General features: G+C 36.9%; 1 protein-coding gene across 4 annotated transcripts in view; it reads right to left on the bottom strand.

Moving 5' to 3' along the window:
• cacna2d3 (calcium channel, voltage dependent, alpha2/delta subunit 3) overlaps positions 1–16,828 on the bottom strand; it is a 46,239-nt gene that overhangs the window by 15,418 nt on the left and 13,993 nt on the right. Inside the window, exons 5-17 of one of the 4 annotated variants that reach the window (XM_056248533.1) lie at positions 16,122–16,284; positions 12,090–12,221; positions 11,587–11,647; positions 11,232–11,382; positions 10,569–10,643; positions 10,359–10,448; positions 8,563–8,676; positions 6,373–6,451; positions 5,110–5,243; positions 4,605–4,622; positions 1,465–1,539; positions 919–999; positions 706–780 (exon numbers count right to left, since the gene is read on the bottom strand). In XM_056248533.1, the coding sequence (XP_056104508.1) occupies positions 706–780; positions 919–999; positions 1,465–1,539; positions 4,605–4,622; positions 5,110–5,243; positions 6,373–6,451; positions 8,563–8,676; positions 10,359–10,448; positions 10,569–10,643; positions 11,232–11,382; positions 11,587–11,647; positions 12,090–12,221; positions 16,122–16,284 (1,248 nt within the window). The remainder of the gene's footprint in view (positions 1–705; positions 781–918; positions 1,000–1,464; positions 1,540–4,604; positions 4,623–5,109; positions 5,244–6,372; positions 6,452–8,562; positions 8,677–10,358; positions 10,449–10,568; positions 10,644–11,231; positions 11,383–11,586; positions 11,648–12,089; positions 12,222–16,121; positions 16,285–16,828) is intronic. The other 3 variants (XM_056248534.1, XM_056248535.1, XM_056248536.1) reach the window with 3 other exon arrangements.

Raw genomic sequence — 16,828 nt, 5'->3', positions numbered from 1 at the left:
TTGCTCCCAAGGTGAGAGGTTGCCTTTAATCTTTAAAATGTTGCCTAGATTGTTAGCTAACTAGGGTTTGGAACAGAGCCTAAAAATGGCAAAAAAAATTCATAAGAATGTTACTTGAATCCAGTCCAGTTCATAGTAAACCGTCATAACCAATGTTACTCACTAATAATACTCATTTTAGCATTTACCACATTCAACAACAGTAAACACTGTCCCTGTTCAGCAACACAGAGTCAGTGTGGTCTGTAAATACACACACTCAGAAGCCTTGACTGATGCACACCACCGCTACGCAAACACAAACTGATACACAGCAGCACTGGAGCCACACTACGACGAGAACACCAACACGTTCACGACACACAGAGACGCACAGTCACGCATGGTGACTGAGAGCGGGGTGAGGGGTGTCCCTGCGAAGGGTGAGTTACCTCAGTGCTCTGATCAGCCCTGGCAGGCACATGAATGGGCTTTTATTCCTGCATGCAATATATCAGAGGAAAAGGGTTGGGATTACAAAAACTACATCTCCCATGATGCACTTCAGCGTCCCACCAGCGCTCTCACAAGCACACACTGCATGTGTGGGTAGATTTTACCTGAGCCAGCTTTTTTTTTTTGGGCATGGATGTAATTGCATCATATTCCTAATATAGTTCTAATATAAGGCTGTTTATGGGCCCAGAACAACATATTAGTCCTTACCAGGGGCCTCAGGTCTGGATGTGTCAGGATATATCCGTTATTGGTAATGGCAAATGCGTATCCATGTATTCCTAGCTGGAGAAAAGAAGATAAGATTTAAAAAATGATAGCATTATCACACTTCAGCCCACTTTAAGATATAGAGAGTGTGAAATTGAACAGATTAAAATTGATTTTGGAATGCATGGCTATTTGTTGGTGGTAACATCCTACCTTGTGTTTTGGGATGGTTTTCATTAACTCTTGAATGGGGATGTCAGTGCCCACAACGCCTAGCAGGATGCCTTGGTTTTTCTGCAGAGAGACAATTTTATTTTCACACACATTTTCGTATGCATTTGTTCACTTCTCATTGATATTAATAGGTATTCGTTTGTAAAGTGTGTTTAAAGTAAAGAAAAAAATAAACCATTTGAAGCTGTTGTATGGTGGATATTAATTATGTCAAAGCTCAATGAATATGAACTATAAGTGAAACACACCATCAATGTTACAGCATAATATTAATTGTGTTCCGACGAGTTTGATTAAACAAATAGATATGTATGAAAAAATATTAATTTTTAGTGCTGTCAAATCGATTAATCGTGATTAATCGCATCTAACATAAAAGCTTGTTTATATTATATGTGTGTATATATATTATTATATTTATATTTTATACACACATACTACATACATATATATGTATATATTGAAACTCAAAATATGTGCTAGATCAACAGATATCACACATAAACACACAGACATTCTCCCTACCGTTTCATTCTTGGTGCTAAACACAGGCATGGCCACTGTGGTTATCGGGTTTGGACCTTTGGTCTCCCCAAGCTGCTGACAGACCAACAGAAGACTTTCAGATTTAAATTACATAAACATCTGAGAAAAATGCATCCAATAAAGATTTTGAATGGACATTGATCGCCACAGCCGGTTCATAAGCTCACATTGTGCTGTCCTACCGGCCTTCAGATCAAGGAAGTTGCTGCGACATGAAATATTCAAACCAACGTTTTGATAAATGGCCGTGCGAGGTGTAGACAAGTGAAGGGTGATCTGGTGAAGATGGTTCATCTCTGTAGCTGAACTGTAAGCTCAGCTGCGGGCACGATGAGGGCTGACATGATTTAACGCATGAGCTGGCTGAAACTAGGTCTGCTATTCCCCCACCTCACCCTTATGTGTGTGTGTCCATTATGCATGTTTTACAGTGGCCCTTGAGAGGATACGTGAAGGCAGTTGTTTGTGAAAGAGGAAAACAGACAGAAAAGAAAAAGAAAAAGAAAGAAAAACTGTAAATATCCCATTCTTAGTTGGCATCTTTGTTTTGTTTTCCAGTAAAAAATAAATAAATAAATAATAAATTCATTTTCTCACCCTCATGTCATTCCAAACCTGTATGACTGTAAGGGGAACAATGAAATACGATGAAACTAATGAAAGCGAATGGGGACTTGAACTTTTGAGCTCCAAAAATTGCAAAAAACAGCATTATTAAGGGATCATAAAAGTGGTCTATACGGCTATATTAAAAGTCTTCTGACATCTGAAATTTTAATACTTTTTCACCGAAAATATTTTCTTCTGTCATATGTCTTAAATCTCATTTCTGTTTGTGTACATTCAAATGTGCGTCAAAACATCTCGTCGGGTTTGACATGGTTGACGTGAAATGTCAATCTCGTCTTTGGGTCTCATGTGTCTTGTAACCAATCAAATCCATGACATCAAACCTGGTGTGACATGTTTTGATGTGACTTATTTAAATATGATGCGAGTGCAAATGAGTTTTGAGAGATATGTCAGAAGCGAAAGATTCCCAGTGAATAACAATGAAAATATTTCAAAAATTATATTTAGACTTCTGTTCAAAAGTTTAGGGTTGGTAAGATGAAGGAAGTGTCTTGTGCTCACTAAGGCTGCATTCATTTGATTAAAAATACAATAAAAACAGTAATATTGTGAATAATTATTACAATTTAAAGTCTTTACTGTTACTTTTGATCAATTTAATTAATCCTTGCTGAATAAAAGTATGATGAATTTATATATATATATATATATATATATATATATATTTTTTTTTTTTTTCCAAATCTTACTGACCCCAAACTTTGGAACAGAAAAGTAAATTATATACACATTTATATAAAAAGCTATCACATGACAGAAGACTTGGAATAAAGTTGTATGGACCACTTTTATAGTGATTTTGTTTTTTTGGTGCTCGACAGCCCCAGTCCCCTTTCACTTTCATTGTAAGGAAAAGATATGTGAGGACATTCTGTAAAATAATTCCTTTTCAGTTCAACTACAACAAAATAAAGAAATTCATATGGGCTTGGAATGAATTCAGAGGGTAAATGATGACATTTTTTTAAGTGAACAATTTCCTTTTTGGGTGAACTATTCCTTTAAATAGTGTTTCCAGAATGTAACTTTAATCATCATTGGTCTTGTTCCACTGGCAGGTTTGTTTCTAAAACAACAAAAATCTCCCTCAGTCCCACTGAAGAGGTCTTTAAAGTCTCTTATTCTGTCTCACATTCGGGAGCTAAAAAAAAAAAATCCCCTCAGTTTGAGTTTTGTCCAACATTTGTTCAGTCTGGTTGGCGCCGTGCAGAACACTGAAGGTGTATCCTGCAGGAGCCAAATTGAAATCTGTGAATTAACCTTGTGCTTCCCCCTTCCTCTCCTTCCCCCCTCTTCCCTTCTCTCTTTCTCCCAGTCTCTGCCTCTCTCACCCCCTCTACTCCAATGTCAGTTTTATTACGGCTTTAGGAGATAAAAGCCAATGATCCACAAAATGATGAATGGGGTGTCTCAGTGGCCAAGATACAGCAACACACACTCCGGAGAACAATTGCCAACACCCTACGCCAATGCCTGTGTGTGTGACAGAGGAGGGTGTCAAAGACATCGGGTGGGTACGAACACTTGCACTTGTGTGTGTGTGTGTGTGTGTGTGTGTGTGCGTGTGTGTATGTGTGTGAGTCTCTTATCAGAAATGGAATGGCACAGCGGTCGATGTTGCGGTTCTCGAGTGAAGCCAAACCCTATCTCTGACCACATCTCGCCCTCACTCGCTTTTATCTTACGCTCTCTGACGCTGCGTTCCCCTGTACCACATCCATGTTCAAGAACTAATAAACGTTTCAGATTCCAGAAACGGAATACTGAAAGCAAATTACAATGAGGAAATGCTGCAAGACACCAGTGACAGAATGGACACAAACAGGCTCTGTTCCAAAACCTAGTCAGCTGCCTTGCTGACTACAGTCTACATAGGCAGCATTCTAACTGAGTGACCGATTTGGAACATTCTACGCCATATGTCAAACAAATAGTGCTAAAAAGCGCAAGCACAAACTCTAATAAGCATAAATATAAAACAATATTGCATAAAATTAATATTGGATAAAACAGTCCCATTTTAAACAGTTTGAACTATTTTAGTGATGCTTTTCAGTATTGAATGAATAACACGCACACACACATATATATATATACTGTATATATATACAAAAGCTGTCACTGGGATGGAACTCTTTCAAAAAGTACTAATATGTACAATTTAGGAACTAATATTTACCATTTAGGTCTTTATATTTACATTTAGGTACTAATACAGATACTTTACATACTAATGAAGTACATTTAGGTACTAATATGTACAGTTTAGGTACTAATATGTACCTTTAGATATTAATATGTACCATTTAGGAACTAATATACATTTAGATATTAATATGTAACTTTAGGTATTAATACGTACAATTTAGATATTAATATGAAATATTTAGGTACTTCATGTTGTGCGCGCCCTTAAAATGCTGCCTCCGTAGGGAGCTCGCTAGGTTTCGGAACAGAGCCACAGAGACACCGGTTACGACTGTTACCTTGTGCGCCTGCGCGAGCTATAGGGACACAGGGAGAAAAATAATACGTGTCATTGACATGTGCTCACGTCTACACACATACAAGAGACACACTGCACGGTGTGTGACCTGATCTCGTTCTCGTAGTGCTCACTGAATGGAAGAGTGTCTTGATGAGACCTTCAGGGAGTTAACGGAGCTACTAATGAGCAACTGAGTTGCATTTTATGAGGGAGAATGATTGTAGAAAACACATACATTTAGTAGAGAAAATATTAGATTTTTTAGACAGCAAACCCTTTACAAAAATGTACCATAGTGACTTTTGTTCCTGCCAAAATTCCATAGTTACTAGAGTTGTTTTTTAAATAAATAATAATATGGGATGTTCCTACAACAATGTGACATTTCCTCAGAGTCTTTATTGTATTTGAAGTTTTATTTTTGCAGAAGCTGTAGTTCACATTGTACATTTTTGTAAGGGATACAGTTGCTGTACACCAACACTGTGATTAATTATACTTACTGCGCTGTCCACATAGGCTTCAGTCCACACTGTGTCATGTTCATGGTCGATAACCTTAGGTCTGCTCATCACATGCAAATACCGCATCACGTTTTCCTGAACATCAGCCAGAGTGGAGATCTGACTGAAATAACCTGCACAACACACAATCCACAGCAGATTTTAATATATATATATATATATATATATATATATTAAATATTTGATTTTCCGTCACAGGAATAAATTACATTTAAAAATATATTACATTAGGAAACTTAAAATAAATTGTAATAAAATGTCACAATATTTTTTATCAAATAAATGAAGCCTTGGTGAGCAACAGAGACTTGTTTCAAAAACGTATACATGTATATTTTGTCTAAATGCATTTTGGAATCACTTTCTATAAAGCCTGTAAATGTAGTGCATTTTTACAGATTTTCTAACTGTAATACATTCTTTTTAAAGGTACATGTATTCATAATGATTTAAAATACAATGTTATAATATGTTGTTCCTATTCAGAAGTCATTCTAATGCCCATTATATATATATATATATATATATATATATATATATATATATATATATATATATATATACAGAATTTCATTAGCTTTCCCATAAAAATTCTGGGCTTTTGAATAACAATGATGTTAGTCCTATAATACATTACACTATTTATTTAAATATATAGCCTTGAATATTTAGAAATTATAATAGAAACAGAACATAATCATACATACTTTATTAAATTAATAAGGAGTAATGATTTACAAGATGCAAGCTGATCATCAGATGCCTTTCCATCCGTTTAGCTGTGTTGAAAATGTGCATGTGCTACTGCAGAGGCTCCAGGTGCAGAGCGAGAAATTCTCAGTATGGTGTGTGTGTGTGAAAGCTCTCCTCATCCCGCGGCCAGTCATCCGTGGCACGGGCACATGGGAGTGATCAACGCTGTGCAGCCACGGGAGCCGAGCTGACAGGAAGAGTGATTTAGGCTCAGTTGACCCTTGACCTCTGCATGTCAGCTCCGCGAGTTGAGCCAGTTGCTGTCGCACTCCCATCAAGCACTCAACACCCGCGTGATTTCCTCCTGCCTTCAAACCAATAAACCCACAGCGCTGGCACGCTAACTCCTCATTGCGCTCGGAAGCTGAACGGAAGCTGAATGGAAGCTCCAGGAAAACCCAGCCAGGATAATTAATTAACTAATTAGCAAAACTTAAAATGGAATGTAAATCAAATTCAGCTCGTCATCCCCCCCAAAAAATCACAAACCTTTATTGGCACACGCCATCCATTTCAGGTTATCAGCAAACGCAGATTCCCGGCCAATCAGGTAGGGAAATATACGAACCTATGGAGAAAAAGAAAAGAGTTTTATTTGTGCAATAAATGTTTCAGTATTTGTATGTGATTAGTAAACATTTTTGTACTTTTTTTGTATTATTAAATACTACTGATACACACAAAATAGCAGATGGACAGCTCCTAGAATGTAAACTTTACACATGAGTAGCTTTAAGCTTGGCAAGCTACAGATTCAACATTTTATGTACAAATACTAATGCAATCACATTGGTGTCTGTTTCTTTTCATTCCAGTCTCTCTTTGTTTCTCCACACTGAAAACACACATGCAGCAGATCTCTGAATTTAAATCAAAGAATCTCCTTGTTTCCCACAATGCAATTTCCCAATGTCAGGGTAAAATCTGATTACTTGATTACTCGTTGGAAAACAACCGCCTTGGCGCATTTACTTAATTACACAACTGGTGTGACAAATCAGACAGGAAAATTGTTCACCATATATTTTAAGATTTAGTTTTAAGTTTCCACCAGAGATGTGCATGAGTACTCAGAGTGACAGCGATGATCAATCATGAAAACATTACTGTACGATTTTAAAAACTTAAAAACATTTCACACTGTTTGAATTGCAAGTGCCTTACAACCAGTGTTATTGTAGTATTATTTATATGCTATTATAGTCTTTATAAATATTTTGAATTAGAATTTATTTTTATATTTTCAGTTTTAGCAATTTTATTATGTGCTTTTGTCATTTTTATTTTTTTTATTTTTTTATTTCAGTTTTAGGCAACATTTCTCATTTCCATTACATTCAGTTTTTGATTATTATTATTTTTTTCATTCAGTGTTTCATCTAATATTTATTTATTTTTCATTTTAGCTTTATTTCAGCTATCAACAACGATTTTTAATAGTTTTAGTTGACATGTTTTCATGTTAGTAGTTTCCTTGAAAACTCTTTTATAAGCATATTTCAAGATGCCCTTGCTGCAAGATGCTAAAAAAAACAGCCAAAAGCAACAACTTTACACATCTGATGGTGATAAAATAAATAGATTGATCTATTTAAATTAAGAAGACAGATTGACCAAAATGCACATCGTTTAATGTTTATATACATTTATTTTATTTATTAATTTTTGCACATGAGACTGGTTTCAAAATACAGATGTGCAAACTCAACCATTCCTCTCGATGTTCCTTCCTCGCTCACTAATTTTTTCTCCCTCTCCCTCCCTTCTTTTACCCTCCATCCCTCTATTTCTCAGTACATTGCTCCTGTCTCCCATGTATAAATGGTTTTTGACTCCAACCAATACTGAGCGGTTACACCGCAGTGGGCCAGCGACAATTCACACACACACACACGCGCACACACTCACATGCACACCCTCACACGCACACACTCACACTCACACACACACACTCACACACACGAGCACACATACGCGCACACACTCACATGCACACCCTTACACGCACACGCACACACACACACACACACACACACACACACACACCTTCTGCAGATTGTAAAAACGCATTTCTCCTCCTGCCGATTAGGACATGAGATGCAGACTTACACACGCAACCAATCCAGGCCAGGAATGTACGCTTAACATGTTCACCTGAATGCCGAATGTTTATGTACACGTCTGGTAGTGCAAATCGTGCCGCAGTCGGCAAACACTGGTTCGCAGGGTCAATCGGGCGACTGATTCAGCACCGCTAAAGGGCAGGTACATGTGCAAACCCTTCAAATTTTGTTTATTCAACACATTCCCCCATGTTTGAAGAGTGTGTCAAATAAGCTGGTGCTGTCAGCAATTCAATATACATTAACACACTTTTTCAGACAACCACCGCAGCCAAACACAATTCCTCAAAATGTCAAAACGCTCTCAAAAGGGAATTTTACACTTGTGCTGGGGTGAAAAAAGCAATCATAACTAAATCTATAAAAGTAAGGGAAAACACACTGTACTTAGGCAGGAAAAGAACCAATATACTTTAAAGAAATTTGATAATGCATCTTATTTAGGATTTAATTATAAATTAAATATTCATGCTTTTATGCTTGTTTGATGCTTTTAAACTGAAAAATGGAGTTGCTATGCATTAAAACCCTCCTTTTTAATAATCCTTTATCTTACCTTTCGCTCAGGCCAGTTATATTTGGCAAAAACATCATCATACATTTCAGTGGCTCCATCCGTTATCAGCATGATCGCCTGACTACATGAACTTCCACGGCCGGTCTGATTAATCTGCACAGTGAGAGGGAGAGATAAAGAGACATGAGAGAGAGAGACACTTTTCACTTTGAGAATGAGAATTCAGAATAAACACGATCAATTTGCCTTAATAAGATTCACATATAAAACCAAAATTTAATAGTGGGGAGAAAAAAACAAAAAACAAGAGAAGCAAACAGGAAATTGTCTTCAGAGTGGTTTCTGCATCTACATTACCAGGCTCTGACAGATTGCTCATGTATAATGCTTTGTAGATCATACTGTGTTTATGCTGTATGATAAAATGGTTCCGGTCCTGGATGCTGATTGGTCGATCTCAAGAGTAAATAGCTACTACATATAAATAGTTAACTACCTTTTTCAGCATAATAGTAACAGCAGTTTAACTGTGGACACAAAATAGCACAGCCTCTCATACTTTATTGTTTAATTATGCTATGATTATATTGTTTGTATACAGTATTTTTGTGATCACTGTAAAGGCTACAATGCATCAACCTTATTAGGGAAGCATTGCATGTTTTGATCAAATCTTTGCAGTAAGCGAGACATAAAAATAAACATAATATCAGTCTTAGTCACATGCATGCATGCAGTCAGGTCCAAAAGCATTTTTTTTAATTACATTATTTTATTACACTATTTAAAATAGCTGTTTTCTATTGTAATGTTTTGTTATATAAAACGTATTACTCCAGTCTTCCGTGACATGTGATCACAAGAAACATTTATTATTATTACCAATTACATTTATTATTATTTATTATAACATTTATTATTATTTCTCCAGCATGATTTGAGTTTATTTCCAGATTAAAAAGGGATTTTAATTCCTAAATTTTCGGACTTTTGGAGTTTCAGCTGATCGATTAAACTAATTATCGTTCTAGAGCTGCTTTACAGCAGAATTAAATTCTGTTTGCATCATTGATCATTATTTACCCGTTTAACATTGTAAAGCTGCTTTGAAACAAAATGTATTGTATAAAGCGCTGTACAAATCAAGGTGACTTGACTGAGGAACTAAGCAGAATACTACATAATATCTCTTAGATGGAGACATTTTGCTCCTTATACAACCTGCATTATGGGTGATAATCAGGCTTTGTCTTCTCTAATGTAGTCTTTACACCAAGCGAACTTTACTGCGGTGCAGTGCATGATGTCATTCCAAAATTCAAAGACTGCTGAATCTATTATTTTTATTTTTTTTATTTTACTTTCAACAAATCAGGCACAAACACAGCATGTGGTCGTTTAAAGGGGCCGGACTCTGGGTTCTACGATTACCATATTAATGGACTGGCTCTAATGAATGTGACAAATACAGATACAACCCTGTTCCTCCTTTCTGTCTCTCTGTTTCTCCCCTCTCTGCTCTTTCCGCAAGACTAGTGGTCTGAGAAAAGAGAGATAAAGGGTGCAACTGGACCGACTTTGAGTGCTATCTCGTCTGCAATTGCCTTCTCTTTCATCAGCTTATTAATCAGCGCTGCCAATTACCACAATTAATCACAGGGAGAGATAGAGGTGTCTCGAGAAGGGGCCGGAACAGCGAGACAAAATGCAGGCTCACGCACGCAAACACACACACACACACACACACACACACACACACTTGTGTAGGAGCAGAACGAAGGGTTGTCATGATACCGGACCTCTGGAATCTCAGGGTTTTGGTAATCTTCACCCACCTCATTTAAGATAGTGAAAGCCTCACTCAGTGCATTGCCCAGGAGTCCGATTCCTTTGGCGAATAACTTGTCCAGATGCTCTTTAAAGTGCTGATGAATAAGAACAAGAGAAATGGCTTTCAGATATGGTTTAGGAGTCCTAATTTCACTGAAAATTAAGTAATTACAGCCAGCAAGTGTGTGCCATTGTTTAATAAAAGAAAGACATACATCCTTATTAGTACTGTCAGCTTGAACGAGAGTGCCGTTTAGACAGGACTCCACATAACGGATCTCTTGGTTGTACTGGAAACACAAGATATATTAGACACAGTGGGCATTAATTAAACAAAGCTTTCAAATTAATTGATATCCTAAAGGGTACTAATTATTCCACTCATGGATATTAAATCAAAATATCATTGCATTTTTGTTATGAAAGTGTATGAACATACTGCAAAAAAACATCACAGTCTAAAAAATATTTTAATTTTAATGCTAACATGATTCATTACATTAATTACTTTATAAAAGTTTGATTTTTGAGTCAGGTTTTTTTTTTTTAAATTTGAAAGAAGTCTCTTCTGCTTACCAAGGCTGCATTTATTTGATCAGAAATACAGTAAAAACAGTAATATATTGATTTTTTTTTTTAAACCTTAAAGGCTTTACTGAAGTTTCTCGCAGCCACTCATCTAGAATCAATTTTTACCTTTTTTAAGGTTTAGAAACTGATCCTAGACCAGCTGCATTATCCTGGAGCAGCATGATATCGGAATGATATCTATATTCATAAAAACACATCATGCCTTTGGAGAAGAAGGATAAAGCTCGGAGAAGACTACGCTTTCCCAAGCCTTACACAAGAGAGGACACTTTCTCTGTTCGACTCACAGCAATAATGTTGAAGAAGTCATCGTCCCCGAGCGTGTCCAGTATGGAAGCGACCGTCTGTCTGGCTATAGTCAATCTTAAACCCTTCATACTGCCACTGACATCCACCAGAATCACAACATCTTTAGGAGAGGTGGCCGCCTGGATATACCTGAGACAACAAGCATCAGACAGAAATGTTAATGCATGAATTCACGCATAAATTATTTAAAAATAATCTAAAAAGTTAGGTTATACTGGAATCTATTCTTGAAAACCAAACCAAACCTTACTGATCATGCTCAGCACCACAAAACAAATACAAAGCACAAAAGAGACATTTCAAGAATTATTTAAAGCAGAAAAAAGTAGATACCATTTTCTGTTCCTGCAGTCAAAAGCAATGACACCATGTTCATCAGGATGCCATTTCACACCTGAAAATACACATAGTGTAAATAATTTAATTCACAGGCTGACATGAAAGAATTTGACATTGTATTGTATATGGATATTGTTGATATTGTATTTGGTATATGGTGTTTTTCCCCCTCACACACATCCTAGTGTCTCAGAACCGTTTATATTAAAATCATGTTTCACATTTATCATTTTATAGTTTGCAGACTCTTTAGTTAGAAATCAAATGTATATCTCTTTGACTCTTTAACCACATCTGTTTAGCACAAATAGCTAATTTATGTAAATTTGGCATAATGCTATAAGATGTAAGATGTGATTTAGTCCGCCACAGGCTTTGATTAATGGAACGCATTTTCTCTATGTCCTCTCTGATGGTCTGTAAAATTAAAACATTAGTGAAATCAGCCAGTTTGATCTTCATCAATTTCTGCGCTGACATAATGCAACATTACGCACCTGGGTATTGTCGGAAAAAACCTTTAGCGCTTCCAAAGTACTGCCAAATAAGGGTCGGGTCTCTTCTGAAGTTATCCACGAAAACTTTGTTCAAGGCTTCTGACCAATAGACTCCGTTAACAATGTCAGGGTCTAAAAGGATAAAGATAGAGAAAATGAGTTTGAAGTTTATTTGAAGCATAATTTGCAATCATAGGCAAAAAACAGTTCTGATTTGAACTTTAACCCTAATTTCGTTAGTCGTAAAAGCCCAAAGTGGTGCAGTTAAATCACCTCATCCCAGTTCCACCCCTCCTTCTGCTCCGAGTCCAACCTGACTCCATAAAAAACCTCTTGCCTTTGTCCTCAAGCAAACAAAGCGAAGCCATTGAAAGGCCATTACGGGCGCACACAAAGGGACGCGGTGCATCCACCGCGCGTGAGCGCCCACTGCAGCATCCACAGATCACAAAGAGAACAGCTACTTTAAGAGTGATTACTCTGTTCTCAGTGCGTTCTTCGCTGGGGCATTGAGCCCTTGGCTTTGTTCATTGCGCCGTCCCCAGGTAGTTATTGACCCGTAGTGCTGCAGTGACACCGAGGGGTTTGTTCTTGGATCAGTAACTTCAGAATGACCTGAGGTGGTTGGCTATTATCACTGCTCTATGACATACTAACTTACCTCTCTCTATTTTTCACTCCGCAATGTCAGGACACCGAGAGCTGTTTATCAGTGGCGCATTCAAAGCTTTTAAACTGTTAATGAAGTTGCTCTGTCTGTTTCTTTGTTAATCTGCAAAAACAAATCATGAATGACTACATGTATGCCCTTAAATGACTGACTTAGTTGGCATGAAATGAAAATTAATTTTTTTGCTACCGGTAAAAGCCTTTTATTGTTCTTGAAAGAAGGAACGTTTGTATTTATTTGATCAAAAATATAGTAAAAACAGTAATATTGTAAAATATTATTAGAATTTAAAAGTAACAGTGAACTGTTTTCAGCATTGATAATAGTAAAAACCATTATTGACCACCAATAATAATTCATAATAACTAAGAAGCAAATCAGCATATTTCTGATCATGTGACACTTGAAGACTGGAGTCATGATGCTGAAAATTCAGCTTTGCGTCACAGAAGTAAATTACATTTAAAATCTATTCAAATAGAAAACAGTTATTTTACATTTTAATAACATTTCACAATATTACTGAAATGTTCATTTTTCATCAAATAAATGCAGCCTTGATGAGCAGAAAATACTTCTTTCAAAAACATAAAAACATTTATCGATTCCACACTTATGTTTAGCATATGTTTATTTATTTTTTATTAGTTTTGACCTCATAATATTTGATCCAAAAATTGGTTACGTATGACGGACTTCTCCAATCATTTAGTCTGCTTAACCTTGCCACTTTCTTACAATCGACTGAAGGTCACATTCAGATCTGCCTCCATCTAATCAAAAACTGATGGATAGAAGTTCCCACCCTACATATTTTTAATTTCTGTTAATCTGTTTCCCTCGCATGTATGTCAAAATAAGGAGGAACATATCTGCCACTACATCCATTACATCGCAACTTTAAAGGTACACTATGAAACTTTTGACCCTCTAGCTAGCAGTTAAAAAACAAAACTGCATGCATTTTGCAGAAGAACATTGTTTCAGCTCTGCGTGACTGTGCGGGTGAACATGGTTATCCAACTGCTCATAAAATATTCACTACTAGGATCATTAATGGATACGGAAAGGATCATTAATAGATACGGTACCTCCTTGAAAATAAATTCCAGCACAACAACCATAATGAAATGACCCTTCACAATAGATAATAATGCTTTACAATAAACTCAGAGAGCTACATATGGCGATTTATCTGTTCAATAAAATACCTTACTCACCTGTTGAGTAATAAATACACCATAAAAACATTTCAAATGTCTCAGTTCTCAACATCACCGAAAAGCCAAGCCATCATTTTATTACGAGCTCTGTTGGGTTCTGTTTTTGCCAGCAGACTCTGTTCGGCATTTTATTAAAACGGGTGATTTTGAAACTTAGGGTGTATTCACACCTGCCTTGTTTGGTTCGATTGAATCGAACTCTAGTTCGTTTCCCCCCGTGGTGCGGACCTTTTGGGCAGGTGTGAATACAGCAATCGAACTCGGGTGCGGACCAAACAACCGAACCGAGACCCAGCTGAAGAGGTGGTCTCGGTACGGTTCCAAACGAACTCTGGTACGGTTCGTTTACGGTGTGAACATGAACCGACCCAATTGCAAGAAAGCACTGCGCCTTTGAGTTAACAGGCTTCCGTAGTCGGAGATTTTGGCATAATGGTTTGTGTTATTGTTGTTCAAGTGCGAAAGAGAATTCCATTCCAGCGCGCTGTCTGGCCACACGATACTGTTGCGCGTCTTTCTGTGCGAGTCATTGGAATGGAATGAATGAATGAGTGTGTGCATCAGGACATTCACATACAGAGCGTTCTCTTCAGTCTAATCACGCATAGATGCAAAAAAAGCTTTTGCAGTTCATATAATGTAACGATAGTTACAATACAAGGATGATGCTGCGTTAAACTGGACCAACTTAATCGCAAGCGTTAACATTGACAGCACTTGTTAGCAGTATATACAATAAGAATCTCATTATTTGAATGTGTGAACATAGCCCCTCTCTATGAATGAAAACTTTATACCTTACCCGTCTTCTGCACAGTTTCTTCATATTGCGTTTGTACAGAATAACACAAAATTAGTAAAATAACAAATATTGCAGTGCGAAATATCTCCATGCTGAGCCTTTTTTGCACTTCCTGATTTCCCTACTTGAGAATCCTTGTCCAATGAATGGACGACCTTAGCACACGTGTGGTTTTGTTTACAAATTTTGGTTCACTTGCAAAAAGAGCAGTGTGAAAGCGAACCGTACCAAAAAAAAATAAAAAATTATTTGGTCCGGACCAAAGCAAGTGAACTATCGGACTTTCCTGGTGTGAATACACCCTTAAGTGTGCTCAAAGTCAACCTTTCTTGCTCATTGTGAAAACTAACCTATGCCACTCCAAAACACATCAAAGTAGCCGGAGCAACTTTTCTCTATTTATGGATATGACGAGACATGATTTCCTGTGAAAACCATCAAAATAAAAACACTTATAATAGGCTTAATATAGTGAATCAGTGTAAGACAAAAAGTTACATAGAGTACTTTTAAAGGGCAACTAAACACTAAACCAACTTTTTTTAGTTAATGATCTGTAACTGGGGCTTTATTAATGCTGTTCATTGATTCGAGTAACTTTTTTGACATTTGGGTATAAAGTGTTTTAATTCTACAATATATGGTGTAAAAACGTCTGAGTGCTGGCTGCCCTCTTCAGGTTGAACGGTGACTACTGCACTTGAATTTTCCTATTGGATGTTTGCGGTAGTTCGTGACGGTAGCGGTGAGAGCTGACGTAAGCAGGTTTCAGCTTACCACGCCCTTGGTACGAGCTACCACGCCCATGGCAGTATAAAAACCATTTTGTTTCGTCAAAACCACTGTAGCGAGTCAGGAGTTGGAATTGCGAGTATTGAAAACGATCAGGATACAGTATCCGTTCGTCCCCTCTATCTCCGCTGGGCTCCGCCCACTTTTCCAGCATTTTTCAAATATTGCCAGTGGGTGGAGTCAGGCTCTGACCAGGGGTTTAGTTACCCTTTAAGCACTTTGCTCCTGCTGGTAGATGGCTGAACTGCAGCATTTTGTAGCACAAAGCATTAAAGAAATAGCCACTTGTGCTGACAAAACTCATTTTTTGCAAGCAACATACAGTATAAATCAACAATATTTCATTCTATTATAGCAGATGTTTTCAAGTCTTAATAACTCTTAAAAGAATCAAATGGAATGACATTTTCCCATCCTGCTGCTCAGGATAGTAAACAGTTTTGGGACTGTGCGTGTTCTTGTACTGCCATCAACCAATCAGTGGGTCATGTTGGTTGAATCATAACCCGTATCCTGTATGCCCAGGTAAAAACAGGTTGCATTACCTTTATTGTACATGTTGGTTGGCACCTGCACCACGCTGAGGCTGAGGTTGACGGATAGGTTACTAAAATGATCGTTGGGTTCCAGGAGGAACTCTCCTCCCAGCTCCACGCTGTTCCCATCTTCATCCACCTCGTTTATCAGCACTGCGTTGAAATACTCATACTGCAGGAAGAAAAATGAGCAAAACAATTCTATATAGAGGTGTCAGGCTTGAATAAAGAAAATGTGAATGAAAAAGTAACTATTTTATTTTAGTTGATAATACTGCAGTATTACCGATATTCATTGGTGTAACAGCACTTGAACGTTCAAAAGTTTGCAGTCAGTAAGATTTTTTTAAAGAACTTTCATTCATCAAGGACACAATAAACTGATAAAAAAAAAATGTCAGGAAAGACATTTATAATGTTACCAAAGATTTCAATTTCAAATAAATGCTGTTCTCTTGAACTTTCTATTCATCAAAGTATACTGAAAAAATTTGTTTTCAACATTGATAATAATAAGAAATGTTTCTTCAGCACCAAATCAGCATATTAGGATGATTTCTGAAGGATCATGTGACACTAAAGACTGGAGTAAAATTCAGCTTTGCCATTACAGTAATAAATTACATTTTAAAATTCATTAAAACACTAAACAATTAGTTAAAATTTTAGTAATGTTTCACAATATTGCTGTTTTTACTGCATTTTAGATCAAATAA

Source organism: Rhinichthys klamathensis, unplaced genomic scaffold, assembly GCF_029890125.1.
Source record: "Rhinichthys klamathensis goyatoka isolate OS25496 unplaced genomic scaffold, OSU_Roscu_1.1 h1tg000056l_1, whole genome shotgun sequence".
NCBI lineage: Eukaryota > Metazoa > Chordata > Actinopteri > Cypriniformes > Leuciscidae > Rhinichthys > Rhinichthys klamathensis.
The sequence above is the reverse complement of the archived record's forward strand: the minus strand, read 5'-3'. Positions and strand labels throughout refer to the sequence as shown.